We start from the raw sequence: 14,074 nt of genomic DNA on the forward strand, positions 1-14,074 counted from the left end.
TGTATATTTTTCTTAGTCATAATGCCTGATGCTATTTGACATTTAACCATATGCTGTATCTTCTGATATATACTGATAGTCCATCATATGTAAATACTTCCAGTCAAATTTTCTTCACATCCTATGGAACTGCTTATTTGCTACTGTAAGCAATTTGTAAATTGCTTTACTCAGGACATATGTAAATAGTAGGAATTCTCCAGACAAAAGAATGTTTGCTTCCAAAAAAGAATACTGTCCTCAGTTTTTAGTTTCCTGCTTGAAGGTAAGAGGTTTAACTTTATACTGACTTCATCTATAATTAGAATAGGAATACCCAATAGTATACTTTAATTTCTATATCTCAATTTCCGTTTATGTTAAATTTTCACCGAGAAGTCAATGTAACATTCCTGCAATATTGCACGCCATAAGTCCTGTAGGTACAGTCTTTATACAGAACAAAAAAGTTTATGTTGTACCAAAACTTTAAAAAAAAAAAAAAAAAACTATGAGAACTTGAAAATGTTCTTAACACATATTACATATTAATTCTTGAGCTGTCTTTTCACTCTTGATTACGTCCTCAATATTGTTATTCTGCAACAGTTCTCTTCGGGACTCCTTTTCTAAAATTGGAATGAGTGTGTGAACAGGAGTATCTATGAATTTCTGCAATTACACAGTAGTACTGTTTGTATTTTCCAGCTTTTCAAAGTGTTTTAGTTTTCTAACACTGAGAAGTAGTTTCAATTCATCTATCCGTAGTTTAAATAGGCATGTAAGTGAAAAGTAATATTTTTCTAGTCGTTAAGTTTAGTTTGATGGTTATTATTTAGTGTCTCTCTTCTTACCAATAATAATGTATATTTATTTTTCAATATTCTGTTTGGTCCATGTGCCTATTGTTATTTTCAGTATACCAGTTTACAGTTCACGTACCATGCAATAGCCTAATTTTAATTTAGATTAAAAGTACGGTCATTTCAGAGGTGAATATCTATCACCAACAGGAAGTGCATGCAGTAGAGAAAAGCACTGGAGGGGTAGCCTGAATTGGGTCAAGGAGAAACCATAAGATTTTAGAATGAGTTTCACTCTGGATAAGAGGAACAATCAATTGATGACCCAGTAGCAGAGAGAAGGGACATTACTGAAAGTGAACAAGCCACCAGAAGACAATTCTAAAAGACGCATAATACTTTTAATACGTTTATTGACGCTGTGCAGTTTCTAAATGAAACTGCATCAGGGCTTAAAGAACATTTCCACTTTTCCTCAGGAACTAAGACAATCTGAAATGTTATCAACATGCTGTTTTGTTATCCATGGACTAGCTCACTTAATTATGAAAATATTTAAGTTTTTCTTTGAAAGTATTAATAAGAAACATTTTTTTAAAAAGTGATTAACTTAGCGCCAATAATTCTATAGTTAAACATCTAATCGTTACCATGGTCTCAATGAGCATGCTCTGTAGCGCAGGGTTTTGTCGTTTTACAAGCTTCTGATGAAGCATGGGACCTTCGTAACGGGGCAATTGCTTGTGTGGAGCTCTGCTATTCTAAGCACCTCTCTCAGATGCTGGGAGCCCATTAAAAGGTAGGAGTGTATTACCGTGGGACACATTTCGCATTATTTTGGTGAACACTAATGGTGTGACTTACTTGACAACCCTCACGACAAACCAGACATTTGTCACACAGAGCGCCATCCTCAATAATGGACGTTTATTGCAATTTTCAACTCCTCCCTAAAGTTGATTTTTCATGAGATGAGATGGGGAACCAAGAGACTGAAAACTGCACTCAAAGGCTCTTGTTACTAAGCCAGCCTATGAGTGTCAAATTTCCACTGTTTTTCCAGTTCGCCCTCTAGAAAAACAGGAAAACTTAGTCACATTCTATGTCTCCCATAAGATAAGTTGCAAACCTTTCAATGGCCTAGAGGGCATTAATAGTTTTATATGAAGTTATATTTTCAACCCCTTCCTAACCCAGTCTTGCCCCATGTTGTTTTTCATTAGTATGGACTGGCTTGAACACGACAAGTAGAGGGAGAAGATTTAAAGTCCCCTGAAAAGTGGAGTTATGAGCTATGTTACCAAAGCAGCCCTGGCATCTGCTAAAATCACTGTTTTGTTTGAGAGCAATACAATAAGGAAAGTTCATCAGACCACTTGTTCTGTGCTGAGTTTATGGGAAAGCAGGGGTTGTGTTTTATTATAGGGGAACGAGTTAAAAAGCAAGCACACTAGGAGGTAAGGTATACTGCCCTATGGCTGACCCGAAGACATAAGCTCTTCTAACCTGGACTCATCAGTACAATGGCCATCAGCCTTCCCTACCCTCTCACCCCACCTGAAGATTACTTCTAAATAGCACAGCTACTAGGGAGATCAAACAATTAAACAAAAACCAATTACAATTAAAAAAAATTGCACTGTTAAACAATAATAGAATATCATTTATTTAAATATTTTGGATGTTTTCTATATTTTCAAATATATTGATTTCAATTATAACACAGAATACAAAGTGTGCAGTGCTCACTTTATTTTTAATACAAGTATTTGCACTGTAAAAACCAAAAGCAATAACATTTTTCAATTCACCTAATACAAGTACTGTAGTGAAATCTCTATCATGAAAGTTGAACTTACAAATGTAGAATTATGTACAAAAAAACGCATTCAAAAATAGAACAATGTAAAATTGTAAAGCCTGCAAGTCCACTCAGTCCTACTTCTTGTTCAGCCAATTGCTCAGACAAACAAGTTTGTTTACAATTGCAGGAGATAATGCTGCCTGCTTCTTGTTCACAATGTCATCTGAAAGTGAAAACAGGCATTCTCATGGCACTGTTGCAGCTGGCGTTGCAAGATATTTGCATGCCAGATGAGCTAAAGATTCATATGCCTCTTCATGCTTCAACCACCATTCCATGCTGATGACAGGTTCTGCTTGATAACAATCCAAAACAGTGTGGGCCAACGCACGTTCATTTTCATATCTGAATTAGATGTCACCAGCAGAAGGCAAATTTTCTTTTTTGGTGGTTTAAGTTCTGTAGTTTCTGCATCAGAGTGTTGCTCTTTTAAGACTTCTGAAAGCATGCTCCACACCTCATCCTTCTCAGATTTTGGAAGGCACTTCAGATTCTTAAACCCTGGGTCGAGTGCTGTAGCTATCTTTAGAAATCTCACATTGGTACTTTTGTTGCATTTTGTCAAATCTGCAGTGAGCGTTCTTAAAAAAGAACAACATATGCTGATCATCATCCAAGATTGCTAGAACATGAAATATACGGCAGAATGCAGGTAAAACAGAGCAGGGGACATACAATTCTCCCCCAACGAGTTCAGTCACAAATTTCATTAACACATTTTTTTTTTTTTAACAACCGTCATCAACATGGAAGCATGTCCTCTGGAATTGTGGCCGAAGCACGAAGGGGCATATGAATGTTTTGCATATCAGGCACGTAAGTCCCTTGCAATGCCGGCTGCAACAGTGCCATGCAAATGCCTGTTCTCATTTTATAGTGACATTGTAAATAAGAGGGCAGCATTATCTCCTGTAAATAGAAACAAATTGTTTGTTTTAGCAATTGGCCGAAAAAGAAGTAGGACTGAGTGGACTTGTGGGCTTTGCAGTTTGACAGTATTTTGGTTTTGAGTGCAGTTATGTAACCAAAAAAAGAAAAAAAAAAAATCTACATTTTAAGCTGCACTTTCACGACAAAGACATTGCACTACGGTACTTGTATGAAGTGAATTGAAAAATACTATTTCTTTTATTTATCATTTTTACGGTGTAAATATTTGTACTAAAAAATACACATTTTGAATTCAATTACAGTACAGAATATAATATATATGAAAATGTAGAAAAACATCCAAAATAATTAATAAATTTCTATTGTTTAACAGTGCAATTAAAACTGCAATTAATTTTTTTGAGTTAACCACATGAGTTAACTGCGATTAATCGACAGCCCTAACAGCTACTAACTCAGCTCTAAGAGCTTCTCCCTTGTAAGATCTTTTATTTCATTACTGGAGAATGCTGCTCCAGCAGACTTCAGTTCCTACAACAGACACTCATGGTCGGGGGACCATTAATGAAGAAATGCATTAGAGAATAAGCATGTAGATGCCTTAATTCTGGCCTACACCTAAAATTTAGGTCAAACTAACAACATCGTTCAAGGGCTTTGAATAATTTCACACCTTTTGCAACAAAGTTAGGTTGACCTAACCCCCACTGTAGACACAATTAGGTCAATGGAAGAATTCTGAGTTTCTTAAGGCTGTGTTTTTTCCGCTAGAGGAGTTCAAAAAATGTTCGACGATCATTTTTTGAAGTCTGAGCTTTAAATAGTTACTATGACAGTGTATCATCATCATGAAATGTTATGGAAAAGTCAGCTGGGCTATGTATTTTCTGTAACATTTACATGAGAACATCACTAAACTTTGCAGACTAAATTCAAACTACAAATGGTAAAATCAATGAGTTTTAGTCCTGCTTTCACCCAAGATCTGAATACAACTCCAACAATGAAGCCAAACAATGGAGCAGTTACTATAGTCCACAATACAGCTTCCAAGAATATGCTAAGTCACAATCCCTCAGGATCTCCTTTCATTCACATAAAATGTAAAACAAAAAGTTTTATTTTGTATGAAGTGTTATGGACAAAACTTGAGTTTGGGTACCTGGAAATAAAGTAATTTATGCTGGGTGCCTATTTTTCAGAAATTGAGAGTACCTACCACTTTTGCAGAAGTCAATGCAAGATGCAAGTGCGCAGGGCTGCTAAAAAACAACTCTTATTTGGGTGCATCATTTAATATACCCATTTTCATCTATTTTTATCCAGAGATTACCAGAACGTTTTGTTGTGTAAAATATATAAACAAACAAAAAATAAATCTCATTTTGCTAAGTTTTGTCTTTGTTTTAGCTGACTAGAAATATACTAAGAAGGTAAGCATATTTCTCCTCAAACACAAAAGTTTAATAAGGCTTTATACAATTCCATGTAAAATAAGTTTCATTTCTGAAGACTGATTCTCCCCAAGCTGCAGCACTTTCTATAGGTTACCTGTCAAGACCTCCCTGCCCACAGAGTGGTCAGTCATTCAACTTACATGCGATTTTACTTCAGTGTCATATACAAGGCTCTCCCAAAGACCATGGAATTCAACTGCAAAACAATATTATAGCCATTATATATGATTCTATGGCATTAATAATTAAGAACTCTCAGTTAAACCCAGTGATCTGTTATCTAACAGTACATTGTAACGCGGACAGATTTTCAGCAATAAGAAAAATGCTTAACCATAATTAGAGATATGGAACAAACAGCAGGCAGTTATGAACGATAAAAATTAACCAACATTAATTTTGTTGCCCTGAAAGGAAAGTTCTTTACTCATTAGTGAATCAGACAGTTTTACAACTTCTACCGCATAACACTATTTGTTCAACAACGTTAAGTATGGGTTAAATTATTTCCTGGTTTCAACTTCCAGTAACATTTACCTATAGGCAGGAAAAAAATTAATTGAATAGAATTTATTCCCAATCATTTTATTTTCCATGTTAACAATGTCAAAGCGAGATGTCAAGTTTCCTAAGAGTAAAATCTATTGGAAGCCAGGACATTTGTTTCTTAAAAAAAGCCAGTTTTACAATTCAATTTGTTTACAAGACTATTGTCGGCATGTAAGAGAGAAAGGCACAAAAAACAAGGAGTTGTAGAAAATAAGTGAAAAATCAACTGCTTGATTTTGGTTTGTATTTATGTGGTGTTTTTTTAAATAGGAAAATTAAAATCTTATAAATAAAAGTTTCAGAGCTTTTAGAAAGGAAACTAAAAGGTTTTAAAAGCCGAGTTTCCTCTTAATCATAGCAGGAGATCTTCATAGGTAGGAACTGAAAGCTAAGAAGGTGACTGGGAAAGAACCACCCTAATATATTACCATACATGGCAAAATGATGCCAAAATGAACAGCCACCTTCCCATCCATAACCCTTTCCAAGAAGTGGAGCTGGAACTATGTGGTGTACTCAGGTTTTCCCACAGGATTGGTCAAAGGGAGCGTATGCCATGGAACTGCTGTCTCCCCCAACCCACGAGTGCCCAATCTGGTTCCCTGGAAGTCATGGTAGTAGCAGAGAGGATCAGGCCCTATTTCAATACATCCGGGGCAAATCTTGCTCCTGTTTTGCGAACAAGGCCCCTACACTCCTCTCCTCCTCCCAGTTTTATTTTTTTTCCCCTTCTTAAATGAATGACTTGACAAGATGGGATAATAACTGTCTGATCCAATTACTGGCCCTGATCCTCACTTTTCCAGAGTAAGAATTCAATGAATTACTCCTTTTCAGTAATTTGGATGACTGTCAGAACTCTCCAACAGATCTTGAAAATATGGCATATTTTCATTAAGCCTGCCATCCTGAGAGCCCTTAATTACACCACCATTTAATATTGCCTATGTCCACTACATACAGTGAGACAAGAGTGAGCATACATAAGATTATATTAAGTGTATGAGCAAGAATAGGTGCCCAAAAGTTAATTAGAATGTACTATAAGTACCAGAGCAGAAGGCTTTTAGTCTGTGAAATGTTCTTGTAAAATAAGTATTCATTTAGACCATGCATTTTCACTCATGGCCACAAAAACACTTACTTCCTCCACATCCTAGTACTTCAAAATTGTGTGCCATATCCCAGAATCTTTTGCATTGTTTCAGTCAAAAAAAGAGATGACTAACAAAAATATTTGTTAATTCATTGCTTCCTCACACCTGTTGGGAACCAAGCTTCATCCCATACACAGATTAACTTTAACAAGCAGCCCTATAGCTATAGCCAAACAACCATGGCCCCTCCCATTCACGGATTTTCCTCTGGACCCCCCACTGACCATCCCAGCTGGCTACCAAAGAAGAGTACCTGTAGGCAGCACCCAGTGGTTGGCTGCAACAATGTTCTCATTCTCTTCCTCTAGATTTTCAGTGCTTGGTCCTTCGTCATTCAGATGAAAAATATGAATAGAGAGATTGCATTTGCTCAAGTTAATGGGCTACAATGGATAGAAAAAAAGTCAGCTTCAATAAGTTGATAAAATAAGTAAATAAGTTGATAAGTCAAATAACTCATTTTGGTAGCTTGTATTAAATAAGCTCTCTTTTTAGCACAAGTTTAAGAATTAAGCTAAAAACAGAAGCAATCTGAGGTTTTTGGGTAAAGAGCTATGTATTTTTAGAACCAGTGATTGAATTTTAGTCCAATTATTCCCCCCCACACTAATAAATCATACTGAGAAGGCGATGGTATTCAGGCACCTTCTGTGCATCTTACATTATTTCAATTCATTTGGTTGTTTTGAATGTGGCAGATGGAAGACTGAACGTTCCACATTTCTACTATTTATCAGAGAAACTAGAAGCTGCAGAGCTCTCTGGAACAAAGATATTAGGATGTCTATTGCCCGCGAACCTCTTCTAAATATTCATTCAGCTCTTCAATGAAATCATCAAGAAGTAGCCTGCCTGAAGAAAATCAAAATCAAAAATCAATCAATCTCAACCTGAATTCTGAAGTTTACTTTTGGGGGATTTATGTGGTTGGGCATTTTACTGGCCCAATTGTCCAATCAAATATTGATTAAATATGGTCAAAATAAAAAATGGTCAAATATGTATCAAAGCACTAATTTATTAGAACAATAGTAACAAAAAAAGATGGTTAACAATAGGCTTACCCTTAGATAGATACTTATGCCCAATTACAAAAACTTAATTCAGTTATTTTAACTAAGAAAAATGTGAAAATTAAATGAAGTTCAATAATGAAAAAATAATTACCTTTTTTAACAATGTTAGGTTAGCATTTAAATGTGAACTTTATTCAAGACTTAACAGTTACAAGAGAAAAAATGAAATTAAACAGAAAAACTCACAAAAGTTATTTAATAAACTTATGTTAGGTAGGCAGTGTGATGGGTTGGATCACAGAAACCCCCTTGGGGCTGCCACCTGATGTGCCAAGACTACTTCTGCTCCTGCTTTCTTGCCCTGGCACCTTAGGGCTTCAGTGCCCTGCCTGGTTTGAGCCACACCTACTAGCCTGCTGCAAACCCACACCAGTCTGAACCACGTCCCACCAACTGCAAGCTTAACTGAGAGCAGCTTACGGAAGTGTTCCTGTCTTTAACACTCAGATGCCCAACTCCCAGTGGGGTCCAAACCCCAAATAAATCTGTCTGACCTTGTATAACGCTTATACAGGGTAAACTCAAATTGTTCGCCCTCTATAACATTGATAGAGAGATATGCACAGCTGTTTGCCCCCTCCAGGTATCAATACATACTCTGGGTTAATTAAAAAGTGATTTTATTAAATACAAAAAGTTGGATTTAGGTGGTTCTAAGTAGCAACAAACAGAACAAAGTGAACTACCAAGCAAAATAAAATAAAACACGCAAGTCTAAGTTTAGTACAGTAATAAAACCGAATACAGATAAAATCCTCACCCAGTAAGCTCTCTTACAGTCTAGTCTCCTTCTAGTCTGGGTCCAGCAATCACTCACACCCCCTGTAGTTAAATGTAGTTCCAGTTTCTTTCAGGTATCTTTGGGGGTGGAGAGGCTCTCTCTTTAGCCAGCTGAAGACAAAATGGAGGGCTCTCCCAGGGATTTAAATAGACTCTCTCTTGTGGGTGGACACCCCCTCCTCTCTCCTATGCAAAGTCCAGCTACAAAATGGAGTTTTGGAGTCACCTGGGCAAGTCACATGTCCATGCATGGCTGAGTTCCTTACCAGCCAAACCACATTCCTGGGAAAGCTCAGATATGGATTGGAATCTCCAAGTTCAGTGTTGGCTTAAGGGCTTCTTGATTGGGCACTTACTGAGAATAGTCTTTTCTCAGGAAGCTGACCAACTGCTTCACTAAAACCTACTCAGAATCAAACAAGTATGCAGCCAATATTCATAACTTCAAATACAAAAATGATACATGCATATAAATAGGATTAATAGATTCGGTATATCATTACCTTTACAGAGATATGTTACATGGCATATGTAGCATAAAACACATTCTAGTTATGCCATATATACATTCATAAGTATATTTCCATAAAGCCATATGGGGGGGGGCACAGTCACAGGCAGCATCTCGCTTTACATTATCTTTTTCTTTATCAGCTTCAACCACTTCATCTATGATCTTTGTCGTCGTCACCAAATTCATCAGTATCTCCCTCTTCTTCTTAATCTGATGAATACTCACTAAGTTTTTCACCTGCAATTTTCTTCTCTAATCTTAGAGACAGTCACTAGCTTCCCAGCAGTGGAAGTCTTCGGTCTATTTCTGATTGGACCATTCCCCAAGCTGACCAATTTTATTTAGTGCACAGAAGTGATGTAAATTTTGCCATTGTAACTACAGTGCAAGGACAACGCTTTCCATCATGATAAAGCAAGCGGTTTTGTACTCTGCAAACTGGTATTTTACTCTACATTGTTTTATGACTGAACAGGCTGCTTCTTGCTTTATAATTTGCTGCCTCTGTCAGATTTGTTCATTTGTATATCCCTTAAAATTTGCAACAGCCACTATGAGTTCACAAGCCGAATCAAGTTAGTTATCAGAAAAGTCCGGGCTCAAGAATGTAGGCAGCACTGATGTGTGGGAGCGGTCACTTGATTTTTCCATGGTATTATTTTGTCCATTATCTTTCTCTTCAGCTTTTGCAAATGGACTGTATTCAGCCTTTTTACAAATGTTTCTTAGTATTTAGGAACTCGTTCTTGGCATCAGACAATGTAGAATTATCACTTTCCACATTCTGAAAAGACTGAACTATAGTTTCAAGTAGTGGAATGAATTTTGCACCCAAAGACAGCAATCAAGAATATCAGTGAAGATTACTTAGGGGCAACACCTGGCCACCTCTTCTTCAACAGCAGCTGATTGAAGAGCCTTGTTGCATATCTGAAGATTTTTGCATATCTTTAAAGATCTCTGAAGATATTTAATGGAAGATGCCCATCAAGTACAATGAGGCTTACTCAGTGTGGATGAAGCCAAGTGCTGTGCCAAATGATGCTGAAAAATGGTTCTTGGGACTTTTGTTTTTGAAAAACTTGACAATGCTTTTCATTTTTCACATGATGAGAAAGCTGTCAGATCTCCAACATCACCAATATAAAGCTGCATCATATGGGCAGCATATCCATATACAGACAGGGTGGCTATTCATTCATCAACACATACCAAGCAGCTTTCATATTAGCTGCATTGTCAGTCAACCAAAATAATCCGCCCAGGACCCAATTCATTGGTTACATTTTTAAGCAGGTCAGCAATATATTGGGCTGTGTGGTAATGCTCAGTTGTGCATTGGAATAAAACACTAGTTGTAGAGTTGTTCCCATGACATTGATAACACCCTCATTATGAGTATCGCTCCATTCATCAGACAGTAGACACACATGAGGAGTTTACATAAGAACACACCAACTCTCTTTCATGGCATCTGCTTCAGCATTCAGAAGACTTTCTGCAAGCTGTTTCCTATTTAGCCCTTTATAAATTGGCTATGATTTATGAAAAAATTCTAGCATATATGGATTTTTAATTATATGAAATAATGTACTGCTAGCATAAATACTGCTAGCAAACGTATGGTCAAGTTTTTTTTTCTGACCATGATATTCTATCCTCAATCCTCTTTCATCAGATGAGTCTGATTAACATCTGAAGACTTTCAGGAAGTAGGAGTTTTCAATGCTGAAGCAGACGGAGTACCAAAATTCTTATTAGAAGATGAAGAAATGTAATTAGTGAGATGAATGGCAGTGAAAGTAAAACTATCTTCATCAAAAAAATTCTATGCTTCCTGACGATGTCGCCAAAGAAAGCAGAATTCAGAGAATTTTTTTTTTTTTTTTTTTTAAACCAGACCAGTTTTCCCTTTCCTGCTGTTTGACTGCAATAATCTATCTTTGACAGTAGCTGGACATCACAACCATTTCATCTATGTGTCACATACTCAAAAGAAAAGAACTTGCTCTTTGCTTTAACAGTTTTTCCACATTCACGTATAATAAAAAATTGCCATAAAAGTGATTTTGGCTTTCCCTAACTCTGCATAATGTATTATGGTCCCTTTTATTCATGGATTACTACTTATGGAATGCTCTCTAGGTTATGAAGTATCTCTTTTATTTCCATCAATCAGTGGCCATTCAGTTCTATTTCTAACTGCTGCTGTTCGAGAAGATTCCAGCCAATCAAAATATTTTTGGACATGCTGCCCTCTTCCTCCCAGGACCCATACAGACTCTCAAGTCTCACGGATGAGGAGGGGCTTTGGCAGCCCCTCCTCCCTGCATCAAACACAATGGACTCATAAATAGCACAAGGAGGGGGAACAGAAGAGTCAGGGAGGGACCGCTACAGAGAAATGATGTCACACACATCATTAGCATAGAACTTTTAATATTATCAGCAAGGTTTGGCTGGTAATACATGTGGGCAGGGGAGAGGTTATGAGAGGGATGTTTGAGAGGGGGTTTATCTACTTGGGCATTAAATGTGGGTTGTTTGTTTGGTTGAGGGTGGGGGAAGTATGGAAGGAGTTAGCAGCCATGATACTTTTGTTTGTAAGAGAGAGGCTTACTGGCTGTGCATCTTTTCTCTGTGTTCGGGGGAAGAGGTTTAACCACCATGAACCCTCCTCTCCCTCTACCACTTCCTTCTGAGTTAATTGCGGTATGTTTGTCTAGTCACTTTAGACTATAAGCTCTTCACAGCAGGGACCATAACTTTTACACTTCTTTAATGTGCTTTTTAAACCACCAAGTACATTGAGGACCTGTATACAAATATATGCAAATTTACAATGTTTGTTCTAGAACAGTGATATTCAGACCTGAGTTGTTCAGGAGCCAAATTAGCTACCAGCACTATCCAAAAGAGCCACAGTAGCGTGAATGTGAGGGGAAATATTTGGTTTATATTATTCTCACAGCAAATAAGTTAATAACTTAGTGTAAGCTGACAACTTAATCGCTTAGTAACATAGTAAAAGCATCCTGGTTGGTTAATAATTAAAATCACAGAGAATATTAATATTGTGCTGCAAAGAGCTGCAGGAGACAGTTGGAGTATCACTGTTCTAGAAGATTCCAGCCAATCAAGATGCTCAACTTTCAATTAGCTCACCTTTTTCCCAACAGATGCTATTAATATGTAGTAAAGTGAGTGATCAAGACATAGAAGTACACTTGCAAACAGATGGTACCATGATGAAATCAAAAAGGTATGACAATGCCTAAATTAGAGTATTCTTGCTGAACATACAGCAATATCTGACCGTGGTCAAATAGGCAGTCACCTGACCAGCTTACCAAGCCCAGGGTTTTTAGTTTATTTTCCAGTTTAAACCCTTAAACTACTGCAGCTAATTATAAATCACAGACACTAGGAAAAACATGAAACAAAGTAAAACACTGAAAGTAAATTCACCAGTTGCTCCCCCTACCCCTTTACACTGTTTGCAAAGCTAGATGCACTTCCCTTCAATTCTTGGCAAATTATTTCTTAGTAAAATCCCACTTGGTTATTAGTCTTTAATTTTGGTGCAACTTTACTGCACAGAGAAACAAACTTTTTGAAATGCTAAAGGGGAACTGTGACAGAAATGGAACTAATATGTAATCTGTAACAATTCTATGAACATTAAATGAACAGTTATTCTATATTGGGTTATACAACTTCCCAGGTGTGGGGTGAGAGCATTCTGCGTGGGACAATCTGGGTGCAAGCAGCTTGGGGGGGGAGGGTCTAGGTGTGGGGGGGATCTGGATGCACAGAGGCTTGTTGGGGGGGGGAAATGGGGTTCCAGGTACAGGGGCAATGGGACTCTGCAGGGGCTCCAGGTGAAAATGGTTGGGGCTCAGCAGAGGGATATGAGTGTCGGGGGGGGTCTCGGTGCAGCTACTTGGGGAGGTGGGGGTCTGGATGTGTGGGCTTAGAGTGATGCAAAGGGTGGGGGGGTTTGAGTGTAGGGAGCTCAGTGGGCGTTGGTCTAGGTGCAGGGGTGAGGATCCGGAGGCAGGGGGTCTGGTGGACTAGGGGGTTTCTGGGTGTATGGGGTGAGGCGTGGCAGGGTTGTCTGGGTATAGGAGGTCCGGATGCATGGGGGATGGGCCGATGGGGGAGCAGCTCCCTGTACAGTGACCCCTCCCCTCCGCAGCTGAGGAGCAATGGGGGCAGGAAGCAGGGGAGGACGCTGAGGCTCCCAGAAGCAGCCGCCATGTCAGTGGGCTCTGCACAGTACCTGCTGCCCGCAGATGCCACCCCCACAGCTCCTATTAGCCACGGTTCCCAGCTAATGGAAGCTGCCAAGCCAGCACTGGGGCAGGGGCAGCATGTGGAGCTTCCCTGATCGCCCTTGCTCCTAGGGGCCGCAGGGACAAGTCGGTCACTTCTGGGAGCTGACCGGACTTTTAATGGCCTGGCAACCCCAGCTTCCCCACACAGAGGGACGAGCCAGCACTCGCGGCTCCTGCACTGCAGGGGGACGAGGCTCGGGGCTTCTGGCTCGCAGCACAGAGACTTGCCGTGGGCCAGATGAAATGAAGCAGGGTATCTAATCCAGCCTGTGGGCTGTAGGTTCCCCACTCCTGACTTAAATATTAAATTTCTACAGATGACATTTTAAAAAGTCTAAAGAGTCTTAAATGGAGGAGACTCCCCAAGCAGAGTGGTTGTCTCGTACGCTCCAGCAGGATGGTTAGACTCCTTGGAAGATTTATACTACCTATCGTAATCATGAATAGTCTTGTTCATATACATGTCTACTCTTTTGAATCCTCATCACATTTTACCCTCAACAACATCCTATGAAAATAAGTTATACAGGCTAAATACCTATTGCATAAAAAGTATTTCCATTTACCAGTTTTAAATTTGGCAGCCTTTTAATTTTTGTTAGTGTTCCATTGTTCTAGTATTATGTGACAGGGTAAATATAGTTTTGCCTATTGAAATCAGACATTT

General features: G+C 38.5%; 1 protein-coding gene across 2 annotated transcripts in view; it reads right to left on the minus strand.

Annotated features, from left to right (window-relative positions):
- The window catches only part of TRIP13 (thyroid hormone receptor interactor 13), a 45,810-nt gene that overhangs the window by 21,174 nt on the left and 10,562 nt on the right, over window positions 1–14,074 (minus strand). For both annotated transcript variants that reach the window (XR_012638222.1, XM_074945154.1), the window contains exons 4-5: window positions 6,954–7,083; window positions 5,135–5,190 (exon numbers count right to left, since the gene is read on the minus strand). Coding sequence is in view for 1 of the 2 variants with exons in the window: in XM_074945154.1 (XP_074801255.1) it covers window positions 5,135–5,190; window positions 6,954–7,083 (186 nt within the window). In the remaining variant the exon portion in view is untranslated. The remainder of the gene's footprint in view (window positions 1–5,134; window positions 5,191–6,953; window positions 7,084–14,074) is intronic.

The sequence above is a fragment of the Natator depressus genome, chromosome 2 (genome assembly GCF_965152275.1).
Source record: "Natator depressus isolate rNatDep1 chromosome 2, rNatDep2.hap1, whole genome shotgun sequence".
Taxonomy (NCBI): domain Eukaryota; kingdom Metazoa; phylum Chordata; order Testudines; family Cheloniidae; genus Natator; species Natator depressus.